Raw genomic sequence first — 23,881 nt, forward strand, 5'->3', positions numbered from 1 at the left:
AGCTGCAGTTTATCCAGGACCACTAAAACAAATAATATCCATGACTGATGTGTGAGTCATTTATTTTGCAGTTATTAGGTCATAAATACTAAATAAATGACGCTTCTAGCATTTTGATGGACCCACATAAACCCTGGGTGCCTGGTGTGCTAAAACCTCACAAAGCATTGATAACCATTACACACAGATGCTTTTTCATGCAACAAAAGATAATAATAATAAAAAAAAAAAAGACAATTAATTAATGCCAGTGGGTTGTTTTACCTCCATGGGATTGCCCTCCTCATCATGCACACTCAGCATGACCTCCACATTTTTGGGGGTCTTCTTTTTACCGCGATCAAACTCTCCCTGAAGCAAGGTTACATATATATCGTTCCTCACATTTCCTGAAGAAAGAACAAGAAATCATCAGGTGGGTGCGCTGGCAATTCATGTTCCCCCTCACGGCTCTGTGCGCAATTAAAATGAGCATAAGTACGCTGACTGCAGAGTCAATGCCCAGCAACAAAGACTTAAATCCACCTGGGAGGATGATTTCTGGGAAGCCCATTTTCCTCACAATTGCCGTGCTGCGGTCTACAAAGTGAGGGTAGTCCTTCCTGACTTGGGCAAGGTCCCCTGGGAGGAGCTTTAGGGTCACAAACAGCCCTGGCAGCAGACATGTAAAGAAATTCAATAAGGCAGACACTAAAAGGATACATCACGCATGTCCCTCACACACCATTTATTTCCCTCCAAACAAAAAGGTTAATTTAGAGCGAATCACAGGGGGAAGGCGGCGGCGGTGAGCACTTCATTTTACCCTGGCCTTTGTGATTGACCTCCCGCGTGGCAATGACTTTGTTGAAGACAGCCGTGAGCGGCTCATTCTCTCCTATGACTCGAGAAGGGATGAGCGGGGACATGATGAGCTGCCTCTGGCGGATGTAGGTTTCCATAGCGATCCTGGGGGAGAGATATTGTGATAAGAAGAAGAAGAATCAGCTGCCAGCATCTCTGACAGGTGACAAATAAAAGGAAGGAAGCGGCGCGCAGGCAAAGTGAGGCGCTCTGGATTTATTGACAGGACGCACCATTATCCCTCCAAACACGTTGCTTACCTCATGTGACACCCGAGAAGTGTTAAAAAGAAAAAGATCCTACTCCCCACTTTTCTAAAGGACTATTTGTGCATTTTGTTTATTATTACTTAGCAGTAAAAATCCTTTCCACAAACACTGACAAAGGGAACTCATGAGGCTGAAAACATGTGATCTTCCTCCGCAATTATTCTCATGTATGTACAAGTACAACAATGTGGTAGGGCTGCTAAATCTATATAATATTTATCACTGAAGCATCATCAACTCGTGCAATATCAATATTAGAGGGGCAATTGCAATATCGCAGAGATTTTTTGCCCTGAAATAACACAGGGACGTACTGTATCTGGATGTTGTATAGACATATTATGTATTTATGAGAGCTGCAGATCCTTTAGATAAAGCTTTGCTTTTGTGCATGCGCTACAACTAGCTAGCATGCACAGGCTGTCTGAGGAATCGGGCCTTACTGATATATCTGGGATGAAAAAAAAAAAAAAATCATATCAAGTTTAGAAACACAGCGCTGTGCTGAAAAGTGTGTGGGAAACCTGAGCAGATGCATGTTCAGAGTAGGAGCTTCAGTTGTATTTAAAGCTGTTGTTTCTTGTTCCCACAGCTGAATATTGCAGGTTTAACCATGGACTAAACTCAGGGTTTTTATTCCTGAGCATGGCCACAGAAAGGGTTGATGAGATGTTCATGCAACCTTGTAAATAAACCAAAATAAATGGACCAAACAAATCCAAACAAGCAGTCATTCATAAAAAAGTGGGAATGTGCCAACACACAGTTGTGAGTTAGTCAGAGGGAAAAGAAAGCAGACGTGTGAAGGCATAACTGAGAGGATTTTCTTTTCTATTGCAAAAACATTTTTAGACGTGAAAAAGAGGAATTTTATCTTTGATTTATAACAGAATCTTACATTGTCCTTTTAGTGTCTGAATTTTACACAATAGTTAATATAAAGTAACGACAGCAGGGAAAAATCCTGGTTGGTGTGTTTTATAATTCTTTTAGTTTCGATAAAGGCCTTTTTTTCTTTTATAGGCTATGTATGAATTGGCTTGAAATGTTGTGTATGTAAAGTGCCCTGTGACAACACTGTTGTGAAGCGGCGCTATTCAGATAAAGCTGAATTGAATTGAATTTTAGTTGGCTAAATAGTAGAAAATATCTGGATTATTAGCTTCTGGTTTATATAATTATCTGGCAAACATTCATTAGAAAAGCACCCAAACATAATGTTTAGACAGCTACCAGCACTGAAGTCATCTGACTTTTAAATAAACTTCATTTCCACCAAAGTTGTTAATTGTTCAAAGCCATAAAAACTTCTATCTGTAAATTGTTCATTTATTTGTAATTTTAAATGAAGTTTAAAATAATATTTTTTAGTGTATTCGTTGACCAGCTTCATAATATTTGGAAAACATTAAAACCTAAACTTTCATGCCAGCAGCGCCACGGCATGTTTACCACTGTGTTATAACTACATTCACTTTAATGACTTGTCAATTGTCATGGAGATGAAGATGCTTCTACTGTTTTTTTTGGAGAAATCTGTGCATTCCTGTTCAGCACCAGACTTCAGCTGCTTGAACCGTTCTCTGTGGTTGTTCTCCACCTCATGATGCTTCATGTATGTCTGGTAGGAAACAGATCTGGACAGCAGGGAGGCCAGCAAAGCACACACACCTGTGTCTATGAAGCCACATTGTTACAAACCATTATGGCATTGGTGCTGCTGATACAACTGCTGACCACTCTGGTAGCAGCATCTTCTTGATTTCAGCATGTTTCTCAAAAATAACACCGTATACGTCTATAGATGAGTGGCACGTTGGCCCACATGCACGCCACCCAATGGACACCAAAGCATCCACATAACATCACAGAAGCTGCCTTTTGCACCTTTCTCTCATAATAACCTGGACAGACTTTCTTTTTTGGCATGTAAAACCAAATTGTCAGGCTTTTAACACTTCATTTTGTCCCAAAAGCAGCCGGAACATGAACTCATCTGACCACAGAACACGTGTCCACTGCTTTTCTGTCCATCAGAGATGACCTTGTCTCCAAGGACCTCGCCCCTGTGTCTGTGCAGAGCTGATAGATTGTGTAATACAGTTTCAGGTTACATTTTCTGGAAATAACAGTAGAATGAGTTGAGTGAAAATGGTCTTCCAAGATACTTCCAAGCCTATTTTATCCCATAATTATTAAAGAATTATCGGGGAAAAAAAAACTGTCATGGCAATTTAATGAAATGAGCTCTTTTGAGTATATTGATATGACAGCTTCTCCTGCAGAACCACTTGAGTTTTCAGGGCTGACTGGCTGCAGAGCTCCCCTCTCAGGCCACCTCCATCATAGAGCAGGAAGAAACAAAGACTTTTCAAAATAAGACGACACGCTTGTGGAGCGAGGGGGAAAACTGGAGTAACCTTCTGTGTTGTGAAGATGTATCAAATTCAGGCTTTGAAATGGCAAAAACATCAGAATGGCATTGTGGGAGGGGATACTGGACTATACTGGGTGAGAGTCAGTAATGGTACCAAACTCCAAAACATATTGACAGAATTATGAAAGAAATATTCAATATAAAATAAAAAGCAAAAGTAATAGTTAAACTACAAGTGTACATGCAGACATAACCAGGGCGTAAAATCCTCAGCACGTATCCTATTGTCACTCTGGTCTTTCCCTCTTCTGAGAATTCATTTTGCATGACCTTTTTGTCATTAATTTGTAATTATTGAATTCATTGTTTGGGGAAAGTCAAATAAGTCTGTCATCGTTAATGAATGTTGGAAATTCATTTGCCAAGGCTGAAAGGCTTAACAAACCCCTGCAGCACGATGCCATATTGTGTCATTAGGAAAAGAAAATTTAGTTAAGCCCCCCCTCCACCGTCAGGTAAAGGACAACGTACACATTTTATGTTAAGAATAATTCAAACATGTAAAATAAGATTGTGTGTGCTCCATTTGGTTCATGCATGTGTTTATGTAAAGCTTGGAGGCGCGACACAGTCAGCTCTGAAGATGTTCAACAAAGTCAATTTTCTGGTTTTATGTTAGAAATCAGGTCATATGTTTAGAGAATATTCTATTATCAAGAACTTCTGTAAACGCAGGCTTCAAATACAAAAAAACATGGAGCGCAAAAAGTTTTTTTTCCCCCCTTTTTGTCCTTGAAACGCACCACGGAAAAAGCAAACTTGTTCCTATTCTCGTCTTATTCCTACTCATAAACATGACTTCTTCCCTTTTGTGCAGGGTAGCACAACAGGGTTGAAGCTGCTAACAGCCGAAGCATGACAACGTCAAAACACTCACTGCTGAAAGGGGATGAAATGCTGTTTGTCCTCATCGTCTAGTTTGCCATGGGCGATATCTGTTATGTCCATCACTGCAATGACAAACACAGTGGAAGAATCACAGCGAGGCAGCAGGCAGGCTTCTAGTTCCAGATGAAAACAACTTCAGAATGTCATTTCATCATGTTTCATCAGCTCGAAAAGTCCATTTATTTCCTATAAAACCATGAATTGTGTTCTCTGTGTTTACATGAAGGTTGCTCACCTGTTGCCTAGCGCTGCCGCCAGCCTGCACAGTAAAACAGATTAAGGGTTCCTGATCTCCAGCTTACTAATGTTTCTGAATTGCACGCAACTCTTTGGCCGTTTTTTTTTCTCTCTTGTCTAAGAATAATGTGGCTTTCAGCTGAAAAACTCTGGTTTCAGTTCATTTGCTGAAAAACCAAAGGGGAAGCATTTCTTACTGTACCCACTAATCATCAGGCCGGAAAACAAAAAGGACTGTTGTTCAACCAATTTCCACAAACTCATGCCAAGGACAAGCAGAGGTTTGTTTTCTGGGTCAGGACGCAAGTTTCCATTTTATTCTACACCTCGGTGGAACCACTCATGGATCTGTACCATACAGGGTCTTTTTTTTGTGTGTGTTGAACTGATTTTTCCACGAAATAAAAGTTAAGACATTTTAAAAAAGGTCATTTGCTCACCAGCTACACCGAACGGCCTCCTCAACCCGCCCGTTTGTTTCTTGCCCTCTTTGAGCTCCATGCTGCCCACTCGAATGATCTGACACACCAGGAAGAGTCGTTGCCTCATCAGGTCGCTGCTGCTCAGGTCCTGGACACACAACGTTGCTTTGTTATGACACATGCAGGGAATTATGAACAAAAAGCCTTCTTCTGTCATCAGCAGGTCATTATGTGCTTCACAGGGTTCCAGCTGCAGACCGGATGGCAAATATCACACAAGGAGAGCCTGCTAGAAAAGTCTCAGAAAACTACCAGTCCACGATTTCATGTTTAGTTTTCTGCTGTAGGAGCTGGTGATCACTGAAGTAGTACATATAAACTATCAAATTAAAGCATTTTGCATTGATTAAGCAGATTTCCTTCCAGTCTAAATCCCTGTTACATGGCAGCACACGTGGAAGTTAACACCACGACACCATTACTGACCGTGTCATTAAAAGCAGACAGCAGCAGTAAAAGGGGGATGTATTCAGATTCACAGTGTTGTGGTGTGTGTGTGTGTGTGTGAGAGAGAGAGAGACATTCAGTAAATGTGAGAAAAAATTAAAGAGCTGTGCAGAAACAAATCATCCCAGTCGCAGTTTTCAGGCAGCATTTGGATGGTTTAGATCTGTAATGGAGAGAAGGCAGTCGGCGAGCTGGGATTCGGTTACCGTGAACAAGGCTGGCAGGTTGTTGAGTTTTTCAATTTCTTTAGGCATTCCCATACTGTCCCAGCGCACCAGGAAATTCTCACTGCAGAAAGTCAAATAGGAATTACAGTTAGACACGCCATCTCAGGCATCAGGAGAAATAAGAGGCAAAGAAGGCACAAAAATCTCAGAATAAACTACAAGACGGTCGCATACTTAAAAAAACTTTAACATATTATGAACTGACTATTTCTCAAAAGTACAGGTGTCTATATAAATCATAAATATAAGGGTTTGGTGATAAAAGTATACTAAATACAAATGTATGTGTAATAGAGTAAACTAACTGATAATGTGGATAGAGGTGTACTAGAAGATTTGTATTATAGATAATCACATATATATGTTGATATCCAATGATGAGTCAGCGTATTTTTGTGAATGAACAGAGTGTGTATTACAGTAAACTGTTTATATGATACGGTGTATTATGGTAAAGTACTGGATATAACATAACATTTAGTCTGTAAAAATAGACATAAAGAGATGGATCTGAATATGTAAATAGCTTATATTCCAGGATTGAACAGAAGTGCCGATGTGCTGTGTAACTTTTACAAGTCTTTGTTCTTTGATGTAATAATTGTGCCGGACCCCAGGAAGAATAGCCGTAGCTTCCTACAGCTAATGGGGATCCTAAATAAACTAAACTACTTTTGAAAATCAATCATGTGATTCAGTGGATTCCCTGCAGACCTTTGTGAACGGTGACCTTCTGACTCTTCCACAGGAAACAGCCCACGTGGAAATGGTGTTAGTTATGCCTGAAATACTCCTGCCGTGAAGTTGTGATCCTATTCTTGCCCCGTTTCTAGTTTTACAGCATTAAATATTCGTAAAGTGAGCTTTAAAATAAGCTCATCTGTTCATTTAAAAAGATGTAATCCCAGCCATAATTTCCTACGAGCTGAAACGGCGACAGCAGCCAATATTTGGTAATTTAGTCACACGGAGCATTTGAAGTAGCAGCAGTAGAAGTAGACTGCTGAAATAATAATAATAATAATTTTTATTTCTACGTAATCCGTTTGCGTCGGATTACGTTGCACATCGTGTACAAAGTTTCTGCTGACCTGATGAATTCCAGCTGGTCGGGGTCATAGAGAGACATGAGCAGCTCGGCGTCTTCTCCGATGTTGCAAACAAAGTTTTTTAGGTTCATGAGGAGACTGAAGGTGTGCACTGTACTAAACAGAGTTTGGTTCCTCATTTCCAGGTTTTGCAGCCGTGTCTGCATGAACACAAAGCCAGAGGGAGGGCGCGGACACAAAGGTTAGATGAAATCGGCAGCCACAGTGGAGCGACGTGACAAATCAGATTCCTGCCTTTTCTTCCTGGATTCTGTCGTCCACACTGCGGGACGCCGTCTCATGTGCCCGGAAGAGACTGACAGTACTGGTCTGGTCTGGATCCAGCATGTTCCCAGCCTCATCTCGCACCACCAGGTCCAACCCCAGAATCCTTGGCAGCAGACAGCATGACAGGAGTTTACCAAGGACAATCTTAAAAGATGCGACTCAAGCAGATAAAAACTTTACAACTCAATTTATAATATTACGTAGTAATAATGTTTCATCGCAGCGCCATGAGAAAGCAGACATCATACCGGTTTCCGTAATCAATCTTCGCTGTGACTTTCTTCTTGAGCTCTACAAGGTCATCCTTGGGCAGCGTTCCTGACACTATCTGAGATCGATATTCGATGAGGCTGTAAGCCATCTGCTGCACACTCCTGAACAGGATTATCTTGTTCCCCTGTCAGATAAGCATGCACACACACTCTGTTATAAATAATTCCTTCTTAGGAAGAATGCACAGCCTCGCAACGTTTTAACAAAAAAATGTATTCAAGTTATGAAAAGTGCTCAGAAGTGTGAGTCCTGAAAGCGAAACGGGACACGTACCACATAGAGCTTTTGCCATATCTGCGCCCATTCCCTCAGGGTAGCTCCCAGCTCCTGTACCAGAGGTAAGTCTGCTGGAATAATTATTTCCTGCTGGCTATCAGCCACAAAAAGAGAGTATAAGGCATTAGGAATAAAGTGGCTTAATGCTTACAAATTCCCTCATTTAGTTTTAAAAGACTCAAGTGCATTTATGTACACGATAAAGAGTAAGAAAAAAAAAAAAAAAAAAAAAGAGTGTTACTGAATTCTCACTGATGATGATGATGATGATAAGTGTTCTGCTTCTGGACAAGGTGCAGCAGCAAACCAAAAGCAAAGTGGATAAATGTGAAATAGAAACGTGATCTCACCCTATTCCCTCGACAGTAGCCTCCTTCAGGTGGATGTAGGAAGCTGGGAAGATGCCCTGGGGAAACGTTTGTGTGGTGTCAGTACACATGGATCATAGTAACTACAGCTTAACAAACGGTGCTGGTGCCCGTACCTTCTGGGATTTCTTTCTTAGGGTGTAACCTCTAAACCAGCCTGAGGATATGAATGAACGGTGTTAAAGTTCACACCAGATGAAACAGCCGAACGAGATGGGAATGGTGGCAACGCGGTCGACTCGTTTCCGTTATTAAACACAGCAGACCGAGCACCATTTCGGTCAACGTTTTGTTAAACGTCTGTGTCAGCATACTTTGGGATGTGTCGGGGCATGCAGTGTGCTCCTACTCACCTTCAAATTTCTCAAGTATGTGCACCGTGTCCCCCACCTGTAGACACAGCTCCTGCTCGCCGAGGGGATCATAATTGTAGATTGCTGAGGAGCAAAACAGGAGGGTCTTATTATGAGGAACACACGACTTTTTTTTTTTTTTTTAATATATATAAAAAAAATACTGTTAACAAAAAACAAAAATGTAACAGTGACTGATGAATTTGTTCATTCTCAAGGACCACTGGACTAAGAAAAGCCCCAAATCCCTTCTCAATCACTGCTCGAACAGTGGAGCAAGTGTGTTTGACAAAAAGTTCTGCTTCAGGTTTTTATTTTTTTTCTCCCAAAGAAAAAGAAGCCAAACTATCCTTGTTGTCGCAGGACTTAAACTCCCAGCACAGAGAAAGCCGAGCTTTGATTTATTCTTCATCCGACTGCCTTTTCTAACAGCAGACGGCCTGTTCGAGCAGCCTGCCTGTGTGACTCAGACGTTAAAAGCATTTAGACTATTTTTAATTGAATCCGATGTCTTGGGGCTTTACGATGCCATAGCAAGAAGCTTCCTAGTCGAGCTACAAATCTGACGGCATCAGATCCTCTATCTTAACACAGGTGTGGCCTTTGGTCAATAAATGCACTGCAGGCTGTTATTTCTGCCAGGCAACTCACCTGCAAGCATTGTCCTTCCCTATTCTATTTTTAGCCGACTAGTTGTCCTAAAGGCAAGTCCCATTCTTTGCTTTTTAAGTCTAACCAGGACACTCATTGCACGGGTCATCCATGACTGTGTCTTTACACACAAACACACACACACCCAAAAAAAAAACCAAAGGAGACATTGCAAAAGAGGAACCTTGGCAAACAGTACTGTAGCAAAGGTCTTTGTCTTGACATGAGGGATCTGCAATAGTGTACAACCACTGATTCTAGCAGTGAGATAAAGAAAGTATGAGAGGAGCTCTGCCCTGACTTGCATGGTGATACTTGTTACTGGAGGCCAGATTTCACAGCACGCTTCAACTGGCTCGGCTCATCACACCTCAGTGTGAATACCAAAACTTGACAAATCTCTGAATGAGGCCGCGCTTCCATCTCCATGACTTCCTCTTCAATTTTAGAGCACTCCAGCTTTTTATAGGATATATACTTACACAAATATCTCCCAAGGGAATTACATTTTAGTGCAAGACTTGGTCTGGGTTAACCGGCCCAAGAGCTACAAAGTATTAGGTTAGACCCTTACTGGACATATTATGTCATGTTGACCTAATTATATGCATCTGTGGTGCACGCAGTTGCAGGCAGGCAAGCACAATAATGAGATTTTTTTTCTATTCATTAAGAGAAAACTAAATTCTAAAAATGAGATTAAATCATTTCCCTTATTTTATTTATTTATTTTCAAATTAAACACACATATACTGTAAATCATTTTCTTAATTCAAAAGAATCACCAGGAAATGACTGAAGAAATGACGTCCGCCTCCAGTCATGCCAGGAGAGACAATGCTCCATTCACCGACTCGACACAGCGTTCGGGCCTGGCAACCACGTGGCGGCGTGCCAGTGGTAGCAACGCAGCTGAGCATGTTGTGATGCCACACTCTCTGTCCTGTAGGCATCACTCTGGGCTTTTGGCAGCACGGCTCATCTGCACAGCTCTGAGACAAACGCAGAGCCTGCAGCTTCTCCAGTAAATTCCAATAAAACTTAAATCAGCACGAGTTCAAGTTAATGTGCGAACTGATGTTAAATCGTAGTCGGCCTGATTCTCTCTCAGTGGTTTAGGTTACAAGTGGATTGAACAACAGTTGAAGAACGCCACGGCTGTATGGTTCAAACAGCTGCTGGCAGCCCATCAAAGTTAACGCAACACAACGAGAGGCTATTGTTCTCATTGCCAACCCACTAAGGAGGCGAAACATAAACCACGTACAACATGGGTTTAATTTCACACAATACAAACAAATAAAATGACTTACAATTGATGCAAAATACAAGTTGCTGCTGATCCTCTTATTTCTTTGTAAAGAGCCAAATGTTCAGGCATTTTTTCATCCAACCATCCATTTTCTTAACCGCTTAGTTCAATTCAGGGTGGCGGGAAACTGGAGTTTATCCCAGTAATCACTGGGCGAGCAGCAGGGTACTCCCCGGACTGGTCGCCAGTCCATCACAGATTCAGATATTTTGATAAAACTTAAATAAAAGGCGATGGACTGGCGAGCTGTCCAGGGTGTACCCTGCCTGTCACCCAAAGCCAGCTGGGATAGGCTCCAGCTTCCCCGCGACCCTGAATTGGATTAAGCGGTTTAGAAAATGAATGAATGAATAAATAAAAGGTCTGCATCTTCCTTAGAATCAGAAAAAAAGAACAGACAGTATTGTTTGCAGTGATGCGAGACAGAGCTCAAAGAAAATAACAATTGTAAAGAATTCTTACAAAAGTGTGGATGAGGTGCATTTTACTGTTAGGTAAGTTTGTGTTTGAGCCAATTCTTGTCTGGCAGCATGGCTTAAAAAAAAAAAAAAAAAAAAAAAAAAATCAAAAAGGCCTCAATTGTAATGGTTTCACTCCTCCCACGTAATGTCTAGACAGCCAAAAATGATCCAGTGCTCTTTAAACTACACTCCAGCTAATAAGTCCTCATAGCCTATTCATAAATCAGAGAATTAACTCCAAAGTTCAAGGCTAATTGTGCAAAGAGAGACTAAATTAGATCAGTGTGAAGCTTCATCTTGTAATTCAGGTTAAAAACCCTGATACAATCTCAAGCACAGAGAAGATTACATGTGTCTTATCTACAGAGCACAACAGGAAAAAGCAAGGAGACCCTACCACTCCTGGCTTTTTGAATATAAATTAATCTGCTTTTAAGTTTTAAAAGTCGAGGCTGACCCTCAAACGTTTATCTCCAAATCACGGCCTGCAATCAGGTTTGACATTGCAAGGTGAGCAATCAGGGATGTGATGACTGCAATCTGTGGACCGGATGGAAATCTCAAGAGGATTCTTTAGTTTTTTCTCTCTGCAATGACGTGACCATTCAGAGTAAGGGAGAGAAAACTTTTTTTTAATCTGACCAACACTTTTATCAGCTGCTGTTCACCTAAAAACACAAAACACCGATTCTCTCTGACGTCTGGACTCCCAGTACAAGCTTGAGATGTTTGTGAGCCAAAACAAATGAGACAACTTCAGCTGTTAAAATGAATTTAGCAGAGCGCTCATTTGCACTGCCTCCTAAACGAGGATCAACACTGATGTAACGCAGTAGGATTCGTTTTCTAAGTTTACAAGTTGCTCTTCCTCACTGAGCCAGATGCCGACATCAGCCTGGAGGCAGCTCAACCTCCACGGTTAGTGTGGCAATACGAGTGAGACGCGATTAGTTGCGTTTTAAATCCAGTACAAGTGGAACAAAAACAACAAGTTTCACATTTCATATGTCATGTTACATGTATTTAATAAAGCTGTGATGATATGCTAGGGCTGCTCGATTATGACAAAAATTATAATCATGATTATTTTGACTGAAATTGAAATTGAAATCTCGATTATTTAAAACAATTATCCAGTATTTTTAAACAACGCTGCGCGTCGTGGTGTTCTCGACGCCGTGTCGTGCATTATAACTGTCTAATTAACGGTTCCGAGTTGTTTAATCCGCTTTACCGCTTATATAGGAACTATTTTATGTTGGCCTCGATGTACGTTTTATGCCAATTAACCGCTATCAGGCTACAGCGCGTTTTTCTCATTTACCTGTTAAAAGACAGATTATCTGAACCAGCAGATTAACGTGTTACTATGGTAACGCCCCGTAACGGAGGGATATTACAATGTTTAGCTCACAGAACTATGTATACAAAAACAATGCAGCCAGTTGTCACTGACAATGGTATAAACTCTGTTTAGGTGAACTTCCACAACCTACTGCAGTTATTCTACATGGACCTGCAGCCGGAGCCGACAGACTGGCCGCCTGGGAGTGCTTTAGGACGGGAGAGGCTCCCGCTGCTCCTTCCTTACAGTAACTGCAGAACAATATGTACCTTCAAGTCAATCGCCAAAACACCAGAAAAATCTCTAATAACAGCGTCTGAAGGAAAGCAAAGCGGCTGTGGGAGGAGTTTACAGCACAGCGCTGCAATGCCAGAGATGCTCGATTAGCAGCTGAAGACAGCAGGAGAGGAAACTGCAAAGAGGAAAATAATCACACGCTTTTGCCCCGATTTGATTCCAATTTTTTGGGTACTGATTAGATTTAAATTGCGATTCTCACAATTCTCCGATATTGCTGATTTTTATGTCTTAAAAACAACAACAACAACAAAAAAATGAACAAAACCTTTTTTGCTAGTCATTTTTTTATTATTTCTATTGGGAAAAAACAGCACAGTAGCCAGACCATCATTCTGCTGCTGTAATGTCCAAGAAGACAAGTAAAAAGATCAATAAAAACAATAAAAATGACAAAAATTTTATAATGGATTATTTTTGTTTGAAAAAAAAAAAAGAAAAAAAGATTTAAAGGGGTCCTATGATGGTATTTGGAGTTTTCTGAGCTTTCTACAGTGTTACAGGGTTGAATCCTTATCAGACATGTGAACGGCACTGTTTTTTATCACCTAAACGCATGTTTGAGTTTGAGTTTGAGTTCCAGCACGCTCTCCGTTCGGTTTCCATGGCGACGAAAAACGCGTCGTTTTAGAGAGTTTTTTCTACTTGGAAATCCTTGTGACGTCCCGGGGGATAAGGTTCGGTGATTGGTTACCTTCTACTGGTTAACAAGGGCATGTACAAATACATCAGGCGGGTGGAAAACGTGGGATAAAGTTATTTCCAACGATGGCTGGTGAGTTTACCAAAGAGAGACATCCTGCTGCATTCGTTGCTGTGGGTTGCTGTTTTCCACTTCGTTTTCAGGCTCTGATTCAGGTTCCAACATGTAGGGCTGTATGCTATGTGTCGACATTGTATTTTCTTTTTTTATTGAGTTCATATTAGCCTAATCCTTCTGTTTATGAGACGTTACAATGACGGCAAAAGCAGGTGCGGTGCGCGCTCCAGATGTAGTGCAGTGGCGGGAGGCGGGGCTTAATGCGGAAGAGTCTCAATCCACTCGTTTTGCCCGCAGGCTGATCTGACAGCCTACGGAGAGGGTCGGTCTGAAGTAAATAAAGCGATTTGTGACAATAACTCGATCAATCCCAGCCATTCTGGTCTCAGAAATAAAAATAAATTAGCCTGAAATGCACAGAATAGTTCCACTTTAACAAAAAAAAAAAAAAAAAAATTTTAATTGTGAAGCAAAAAATCCCTATATCCCATTTTTCGATTTGATTTTCCCACCCTTAGTATTTAACAAAGAACAACCATCACATCAGCACGGATGCAGAGCTGCCTGAGCTCATGATGGGATTTACCGCATTTCCAGCATAATACACAGAAGTACCGCTCCCTTCCTCCCTGTTTTGTCCTTAATATATCTTTTCACTCATCATATATATATAAATAAATCATTTCTTTATCTAATCAAATTAATTCAATTGCACAGGAACTAAGAAAGCCACTCCCATGCGATGTAGGCACTTAATACATCAGCCAGCGCTCGAGCTTTTAATATGCAAAACATGAAAAGCAAATACAATTTAATAAATTCTTTCAGAAGATACTGTCATCCACGCTTAACATGGAAATTTTCACATGTAAACTGAAAAAGGGGGGGTCAAACCCGTATCATTCCAACTAAAGTTAACCTGTTGGTACCAGATGTCACGTGGGCGGGACATGACAAATAAATATGTATTTTACTCAGTATCCCTGACAAGTATCTATGCACATTACACACCATTAGAGAGCTAAGAATCTTGATATGTTACTGGTGTACCAGTCCAGGCTTCAATCATACCTGCAGATTTTGTCAACTTATTTCTGACCAGTAGCCAGTGTAATTTATCTGTGGAGCCAGACTGTAGTCCTGGACCAGGTGATGCTGCCCCGATACCTCAGCGAGGGTCCGGTGAAAGTAGTCCAGTAAAAACGTTGGCCCACAACAATCTTTAATCCTATAAATACCTGTTTAAGTTAAGGGTTTTCAGGAGTTAAAGCCCTTCGTTGACAGTGGAAGAACAACAAGCAAAAACACCTAAAAACAGCCTAATGAGAGCAAACGACCTGCCAAGAGCCCGCTAACCTGCAGTATGATGGAAAACTTACAGCCATGATGAGGAGAAGCATGGAATTCCTCAAACAGGATAACCAGCTAAAGCCCAGGTGAGTGGTTTGACAAATGGCCAAATCACTTCCTATTTATTTAGACAATACTTCCTATAATTGTTTAATTTTCTGCCACACACAACATGGAAAACTCTTGCCCAAACCCACGACTATGGTTTATACGAAGATCATTCATTAAATAAGGTGAATTTTTTGGTATAAGGACTTCTAATACAGACAGAATTTTACTTTGTTTTATTTTTAGTTTTGCTTCTTTTTCACATGGGTTTTATTTCTTTTGCAGATTAAGAAAAAAAAAAAAAAAACTTTGAGAGTTTTGGCGATTAACATAGATGGCCGACCAAGAAGCATGCTCCAGGATTGAACAGCGGTCAGTTATGAAGTGTTTGGATGCTGAAGGGTGCAAACCAGTTGAAATTCATAGGAGAATATCAGCTGTACATGGTGCCACATGTTTCACCCAAAATCAAGTGGGCTAAATTGATAAATTGTTTAAAGAAGAACGGAGCGGTATTGAGGATGAAGACCGGCCTGGCAGGCCTACAGAAGTGACCTTATTCAGTCTGACAGAACGGTGACACTGGAAGGACTTTGAGCTCATCTGTTGGGACAGCACACAAAACTGTCCATGATGACCTTGGCTACTCGAAGGTCAGCTGTCGGTGGGTGCCAAAGATGCTTACTGCAGAGCTCAAACAGAGGAGGGTCGAGTTGTCCCAGCAGCGCCCCCCCGCAGCCCAGACCTCGTCCCTTCAGACTTCACCTGTTTGGTCCTTTGAAAGCATTCATGAGAGGCACGAAGTTCGAAAGTGACGAAGTCAAAAGTGTTGCGAGCGACTGGCTGAGACATCAGTCCAAAGATCTTTACTCTGTGGGAATGCGGACGTTTGTGCACTGATGGGAAAAGTGTGTGACAGTGCTGGGAGACTACGTTGAAAAACAATTTTTTAAAAAAAAGTAAGCTTCTATCTGTATTAGAAGTCCTTATACCAAAAAAATGCACCTTATTTATTGAATGGCCCTCGTATTTGTGGAATTTACTGCGATTTCTTCTAAGTTTCGTTTAACTCGTATGAATCCCTCTGAGGAGAAACTTGGAGCTCGCATTTTTAGACTTCAAAAAAGGAAAAACCTGTAATTTGCTCTCATTACATCTCATATCATAGTATAATAATTTTCTTACAGTATTTTATAGGGCTGTGACGACAAGCTTTTGACCCGATTCAATTCGATTCAGATTTTTTTGGGTGCCGATTCGATTTAAATTGCGATTCTCACAATTCTTTGATATTGCTGATTTTTGTAGATTAAAAACAAAATAAATGAATAAAACTTTTTTTTTTTTTTTTACTTGTCAATTTTCTTGATTTCAGTGAGGAAAAAACAACACAGTAGCCAGATCATCATTCTGCTGCTTTAATCCCCAAGAGGACAAGTGAAAGGATCACTTAAAACAATAAAAATGACAAAAAATTATATAATTGATTATTTTTATTTGAAAAAAATCAATTTTTTGACCAGAAAAAACCCAAAAATGATTTTTTGACCAAAAAAAAAAAAAAAAAATCTATTTTAAAATTATGAAGCAAAAAAAAAATTCAAATTTTTTATTTTTCGATTCGATGTTTCCACCCATAATATTTCATATTATAGTATTATACGCATTTCATTGTATTGAATTTCCATTTGGGAACTAATAAATATTTTTCATTTCACTGAGTTTTGTAAGGAAAAAAATCTAATTAAAATGAAAAATAATCAATATTCTGTCAATTTAAGTTCTTAGAAAGAAATTCTACAACTATAAATCAAGATTGAGCAAGCAAACAGCATTCAGTGTGTCTGGGCATCATCCCCACGATGCTGATTTGTGGAGGCTCTTTTTTGAAAGCTTCGGCTGACATCTGGCCATCGTCTTTATTATTTGAGCCAGGAGTGAGCACACTCTGACAAGAGGGTATGCTTGAATCTTGAATAGCCAAAAGCATCTTTCTTTGACACTAATATCTTCTTTATTATTAACCAAAGAGCCATACTGATCAAATAGAATACATTTAGCTAATGAAACCATAATGCCATTGGCCCTGCTCCTGAAACCCTGTAGCTTCTCTAATCTTTTATATCAAGTCTATTAATACACACCGACCTAAAAGCATTTTATCCACACACACAAAAATCACTTGAAAAGGAATGATTAATGCATTTTTTTCAAGCAAAACAAATCCCCCAAAAAGTCCGTCTTCTAATGGTCATAATTTCATCTATTTAGTATAATAACATTTAGAAACATCCAGAAGATCAAGCATGAATCTAAATCACTTATGCTTTATATGCATCAGCTCTTCCATACACCACAGTGCAGGATACACACACACACACACACACACACACACACACACACACACACACACACACACACACACACACAGCAGTGCGTTGCAGGAACACAATGAAGGAAGTTGAGAGAAAAAAAAAAAGATTTGCAGCATATTTCATGGTGGCATGTAATTTGATATTCACTTGTTAGCTGCTTGCATAGTAACTGCAAGTGTCATGCTGGTAAATATACTGTAGTTATAAACATCTGGCCTCAAGTGGGAATGAGAAACAGCCAAATAAGCTTATAAATTTACTTTTTTCCCTTTCCACGTTGCCATATTTACATCTTTTTCAGACCTGAAGCCTCTCATTCCAAGGCCTGCTGATGTCAATATTCGCTGCAGGCCTGCAGCGTCATGTTTTTCATGATGCCATGATGTAAAATTAGGAAGCTACCCTATGATGGCGTCACATTTTGACCATGAAAGACTGCGATAAGTTTTATTTCATCAATGTTCCCTGCTTGGGAGCACAATATAATTGATATTATCAGAAATCTCAAAAAGCCTTTCTTTCTGTCTGAAATGCAGCGTCTGTATGTGAAAGCAGTCAAGGTTAGCTAATCGGATTAAAAATGTAAGCCCTTGTGCAGGGTTCGATGGCATTTTAAGGATTAAGTACAGTGTCAGTGACTTCTGCGCCGTTTCTGGGGCGAATGGCAGAGGAACGGCAAACTTTACGCAATCAAGCAGGGCGGCAATTTTGAACACCACACTGAGATAAACGGATTATCATAAAAGAGATCCTCAACATCAGCTGCTGTAAACATAAATAAACAAAAGGGGGGGCGGTTTGTGCTGCTCTGCTCCATCTGAAATCGTGGGTTAAGAAGGTTTTCAGTCACAACAGCAGCAGAGCACCAAATCCTTAAAAGCACCTTAAATTCAAAGTTAAAGGTGGGTCAAGTTGGACTTCAGTCGCGTCTGCTCCATAGAAACTATGCAGCTGTGTTTATTATCATCACATGACACCTTTTTTTTTTTTCCTTCTTCTCATCAACCAGGGCCAGGAAATGATAAAAAACGTTGGTAACAGCTTATGCAGCTTTAATGGTGTTTGTTGAGTCACATAAGTTATGGCAGCAGCATAACTCTTTTACCGCCCTGTGCTGGCAATAAAGTCATAACAGTAAACGGGAAACTGATTTCTCATAGAGACAACTGCAGGTTTACCTTGAGGGTGTGGATTGCTTTCTGATCGCTTGCACACTCATGCTTGGCAGCTCATTTACCTTTTGCTTCAAATTTTCTCTTAATATTTTTAATTTTATACTGTTTTTGTTTGTTATATAAGCGCAAAAAATGTACACGGATGCTGCAACAACTAAATTTCCCAACTTTAGATGGATAAAGTACTTCTATCTATGTATCTGTCTATCTTGCAAGCCCACTAATACCAATACAGGTGACTGGGACATAACCTGTTGCAAGACATTGCAATTTAAATGATTAATTTGAGAGGAGTAAGAAATATATGCATGCAACATGGCCATAGCTCATTAAACTGATACAGTACAGCTGTAAAAATGGAGCTTAATACCACTTATGAGCCCAGGTCATGTCTATGCAAATCCACTTCTTATCTGAGTAAAGTAGCCCTCACATCTGCCTCCATGTGGAGTCCTTGAAGGGTCTACAGAGGACCTTAAAGCAAAACATGCATTCAGTTAAACTTACTGTAGGTTCAGTACGTCTCTTTGGATTGAGATTAAGTAAAAGAATGAGTGGTATGCTCATTGAACTCCTGGCACTTTTCCCTTTTTCCACAGCTCCCAGTATGAAACCAGTTCTGTCCTGAAACTAACTATAAAACCATGAGAGTAAACACCCAAAGTGGGGCGGGGGGACGTTTGGGGGGGTAAAAAGCTTGTCTACAGTGGAAATACCCGCCGTAACAACAAAGTAGGGAAGAGTTTGTGCTTCCCAACTTCACCCAGTCCCGTTTCTTTTGAAGTTAGTGGAGTTGCTGGGAGTTGACTGGGCGAGCTTTCCACTAACAAAACACAGTTTAACACGAGCACTTACCGACTCCATACTTCTCTTTTTTAGTAGGAATCCAGCGGGTCATAGCGGGGGAGGACGTGAAGCTGGCGGAATAAATAAATTATTATATACACTTGCTCTGCGAGGACGGGGCGGTGCGCTGCTGCTCGTCCCGAAGCTCACAGTTCCGCCATCATGACTTGTGTGCGGGGAGGGGAGGGACAGGGGAGGGGAGGGGAGGGGAGGGGAGGGAGAGGAGGGGAGGGGGGGGGAGGGACAGGGGAGGGGAGGGGAGGGGAGGGGAGGGAGAGGAGGGGAGGGGAGGGGAGGGACAGGGGAGGGAGGGGAGGGGAGGGAGAGGAGGGGAGGGGAGGGGAGGGCTCAGCGTGGAGGGGAGAGGGCGTGAGTCCCTCCAACTACTCCCCCATCCACACGCGACCCCAACAACTGTGTCCCCTCCATTCCTGCTCAGGAACCAGTCAGTCAACAACTGTAGCAGCTCCTCATAAAACTCTCAAAGTGGCTCAAATTGAATTTAAGGTCAATTATTTTAGAAAATTTATTTAAGGAAAATACTTAAGGGAAAATATTTTAGGGAAATTATTTAGGAAAATATATTTAGGAAAAATACTGAAGGGAAAATATTTGAGGGAAAATATTTAAGGGAAATGATTTAAGAAAATTTATTTAAGGGAAATATTTAAGGGAAATTTTTTTTTTTTTAAAAAAGTTTATTTTAGGAGAAACATTTAAGGGAAATTATTTAAAAACATATTATTTCAGGGAAAAATATTTAAGGGAAATTATTTAGGAAAATTTATTTAGGAAAAATACTTAAGGGAAAATATTTGAGGGAAATTATTTAAGGGAAAATATTTAAGGGACATATTTAAGTGAAATTATTTAAGAAAATTTATTGAAGAAAAAATACTCAAGGGAAATTATTTCATAAAAATTTATTCAAGGGAAAATACTTGAGGGAAATTATTTAAGGAAAAATATTTAAGGTAAATTATTTAAGGGAATTTATAGTGATACAGAGCTATTTCCTTTTGTTTTGAGGGACTCCTGGTTTGAGCAGGCTTGTGGAGTTACTTACATCCTGGAGGAATAATCAAATCAGAGTTATAAATCACCATTGTGCCATAAATAAATGATTAACCAGTTTATTGTTTTTAATTAAAAACTATATGAATCTGAAACGCAGCACAGCATCTCACACTGGCTGCTTTAAATGAGACTTTCTGCAGTCCTGTTGAGCTTAAATGCACGCGACATCCTCACACACAGGCTTCATCTTTACCTGATCAGAATAAGAGACACACACACACACACACACACACACACACACACACACACACACACACACACAGCAGAAGCATCTGGTGGCTTGCCCATCATGAGATTTGTGCACTTGTTGCCATGTGAAGCCATTTGCAGCTCATGGCTGTGAGATTCGCCAGTCTGCTCAGCCTTTTGTTTGCTCATCATGTGTGTTTATTTTCCCGTGCTGCCACCAGTCACACTGAAAGGTGCTGTCAGAATTATTGACCACCCAATGCTTTTGATGTTCCCGCTGACAGTCAATCATTTTCTCCTCATCCAGGCAATGATGACATGGCTCAGGTGGTTATTTAGAGCTGCAGCCCTTCTATGATCACAATCTTTTATAAAACCAAACGTTTACTAAATAACTAATCTACACACCATTTTCAATCCTAAACCATAATCAGTTCCCCTCTAGTTGCTTTACTGGGTGGTAAACTTTTGAATTATTGCCTTTTTCTTATCTCATGAAAGTATGGAGGAATATTTTCCCACCCTCAGATCCAATGTGGATATTCTCTCTGCAAGATGTAAGAAGAATAACACAGCTAAAGATTCTGTTTCTCTGACTGGACCTGCTCTAAATAACAAGGACTACAAATATTTTTCTGCAGTTATATGCAGAGTTTTCCCAGGTTAGGATTTGAGCCTTGCCCAGGATTATGCTGGCCTATTTCTGGCTGAGCTGTAGGTGCTCGTTGAGTATTTGGATTTACTGTAGGGGGGCCCTCACATCTGCTCGTACCAATTTCACCTCTGATTCTACTTATACTTTTGGCAAAACCTCCTACAGCAAAGATAAAAAAGCTGCTTTTAGATGATCTAAAGAGAAAAAGGAAATTGGAAAAAAGAATGCAACATTGCCATCACCTGACTGCTTTGTGCTACTGCAAACTATTTTTTTTTTTTAAAAATCAAGTTTGTCACACACATTTATTATTTAGCTCTTTGTTAGTATGCCTTAATTTAGTGGTTGAATCGTGTGTTTGTGTACGTCTGTGTTGCCTTGTCTCAACAGCCTGACAAGCAGCATTAAATGCAAGAGTTCACCTGGAGTTGAATGCTCCATAAACAGCAGCAGGAGACCAAAAAAATCTTCACTTCCTTCATCGTCTAATTCAGATCATCGTGTGTTTTGTCTCAGGCTTGCTGGTAAAACCTCAGACGGTACAATAAGTTAGCAATAAGGTTTAAAGAAAATCTTTATGTGTTTGTATTTGGGATCCAGATTGAAGCAGATGTGCATGTTAAAAGGAAACAGGTGTACATGTGGAGGAAGAGCTTGAAAGACTGCTTGTGCTCATTTACTGCAGTGAAAAGCAAGAGGAGGTCCTGGTGAGAGCCGGCTGTAGAGTTTGCAGATAAAATGCAGGGTTAGAGGGACGGTTTCTGTCCTCCCATGGGGAAATATTTTTACCTTGCCAATGGCCTTCTCAGTGTGTTGCCAAACAGATGATTGAACATCTAGCATGACAGACAGAATAATAAATATGTTCCATATCTATAAACCCTCTTACCGAGATACACAGCATTTTAGTGGTGTTTCTGTGCACGCATGCTTGAGTGCTTGTGCCTGTGTGAGTGTTTTCTTTTATGGGCTGCATAAAAATGAAGCACATTAAGCATCCATATGTATGAAATGCAGCGTATAAATAAAGCTTGACCTGACTGGACTCCATCAGGGGGCTGGCATGACTAAACTCAGTGAACTGTGATTGCTTTTTATGGTGTGAGAAACTGCAAAACCTCAGAGATGGAGGGATCTGAACATGTAGCTGTACAACCCCTCACCGAAGAGCTTCAATTCCTCAGACGCAAGCAGACAACAACAAAAAAAGAGAGACTAATGGATTTCTGGGTGCACAGCCAGAACCACATGACTCCTGAGGCAAATACGGTTCGAGCATCCACCTGGCTGTCTGGCTGCAGAATCAGGTAATTGCTTCGTCCACCAGTGCTTTGAGGATGGGTCAGTGCACTGTCTGCTCACAAGGACCGAACATCCTTGAGCACTAAGAGTTGGCTTTGCACACAGGAAGTCATGTTCAAACTTTTCACATTTCATTGCAACTTTAGAACATGTCAAACACCTTCTTCCTTAATTCCTTTCTTTATTTGTTTTAGTGCAAACGGCACAATGTCTAATCCAACATGTGTGTTGTTGTGGTTAATGCCTTTATATACAGTCTATGGTTAATGCGTAAAAATACAAGCCAGGAAAATGCCGTGGAAGAACGTATATAGTTCAAAATGCAATCTTGGAATCTGATTCTGCACATACTTTTCCAAAAAATCTTGACGCACATCTCATATTTTTATTTAATCCAGAGAAAGCGAGAGGTGGGGAAAGCACTTCAACATGCGCCATATGGCAGCAGATACAGTGTTCAAGGCAAAACCAGTTTGTTCCACTATGTTTGATGGTCAATAAACAGTATGACCTCCATTGTTTTTCGACACAGTCTAAGCACTGCTTGTTGGGCTTTTCATTTCTCTATTGCAACTTTCCAAAGCTGTCCTTTGGAACTTGTCTGTCTTTTGTTCAGTTTCCTGACACGATGATGCCACGCTGCTTTAATAATAATGAGGTCTAGGCTCTGGGGAGGCTCTGCCCCGTTTGCCACAGATTATCAGTCCAGTTCTTCTTCGATTTAGAATATTTCAACTCCTTTCTATTTCTCATTTCTCCTCTGATGACTCTTCAGTGAAAGTGGATGACTCAGAGAAAATACTACATGCATAAATGGATAGAATACATGTGTATACAAGACTTTTCCCTCACACACCCTCCCATCTACCCCTGAAAAGGGCGCGTGGCTGTTCGTCACAAGCTCAGGTCCTCTGCCACAATCCTGGGAGTGTGAGGGTCTCATGCAGTATCTTAGCTGCTCCTAGGACCGCACTCTTCTGGATGGAGATGTCTGCTGTTTCTCCATGTGTCCCATGGGGTCTCAACCCGCAGTGCAGACTGCAGGTACTACTGTTGCCTTCCCCTTTAAGGCTTTTTCCAGTCCTCCACGTTGGTAGGTCACCACTATTTCATCGGTCTGTATCTGTAACTCCCACAGGATCCCAGCCCTCTCATTCTCAGAGTTCTTCAGAGTTTTTTCCTATTGAGACTGAAGCATCTCCAGTTCATATTCTGCTCGGATGCTTCAGTACACTTCAGCTACTTGGTCATGGCGTCCCATGTGTTCCAGTTTCTTGGACCCTGCTGTGAGGTGCCGGATTGTTATGCATATACAAACAATATGCATATACATCTATATTTGTACAAACTGACACATGTATATTTGCAAAATTTTCTTTTACTGTTAACTGGTTCACTCCACGTATATATGTGCCTTGTTTTGGCTTGAATGACTCAAAGGTCGACGTTAAGTGGCTTTAATCAGAAAGAAAGATAAAGACATTCATCTGAAAAGTCCTCAAGTACAAAGACTGGGTTAAATGGAAGAAGCAGCCACAAAGAGAAGAAAGAAAAAAAAACTT

General features: G+C 40.6%; 1 protein-coding gene across 1 annotated transcript in view; it reads right to left on the minus strand.

Annotated features, from left to right (window-relative positions):
• dock5 (dedicator of cytokinesis 5) overlaps positions 1–19,148 on the minus strand; it is a gene marked incomplete at its 5' end in the record, with an annotated part of 49,139 nt that extends 29,991 nt beyond the window's left edge. The window contains 14 exons of the mRNA XM_079250920.1: positions 265–389; positions 526–651; positions 806–948; positions 4,427–4,499; positions 5,115–5,244; positions 5,810–5,891; positions 6,922–7,079; positions 7,174–7,309; positions 7,455–7,603; positions 7,753–7,849; positions 8,106–8,161; positions 8,240–8,280; positions 8,477–8,560; positions 19,106–19,148. Of these exons, the coding sequence (XP_079107046.1) occupies positions 265–389; positions 526–651; positions 806–948; positions 4,427–4,499; positions 5,115–5,244; positions 5,810–5,891; positions 6,922–7,079; positions 7,174–7,309; positions 7,455–7,603; positions 7,753–7,849; positions 8,106–8,161; positions 8,240–8,280; positions 8,477–8,560; positions 19,106–19,148 (1,443 nt within the window). The remainder of the gene's footprint in view (positions 1–264; positions 390–525; positions 652–805; positions 949–4,426; positions 4,500–5,114; positions 5,245–5,809; positions 5,892–6,921; positions 7,080–7,173; positions 7,310–7,454; positions 7,604–7,752; positions 7,850–8,105; positions 8,162–8,239; positions 8,281–8,476; positions 8,561–19,105) is intronic.
• Between the last annotated feature and the right edge of the window lie 4,733 nt (positions 19,149–23,881).

Source organism: Telmatherina bonti (genome assembly GCF_933228915.1).
Source record: "Telmatherina bonti genome assembly, chromosome: 13".
Classification (NCBI taxonomy): Eukaryota; Metazoa; Chordata; class Actinopteri; order Atheriniformes; family Telmatherinidae; genus Telmatherina; species Telmatherina bonti.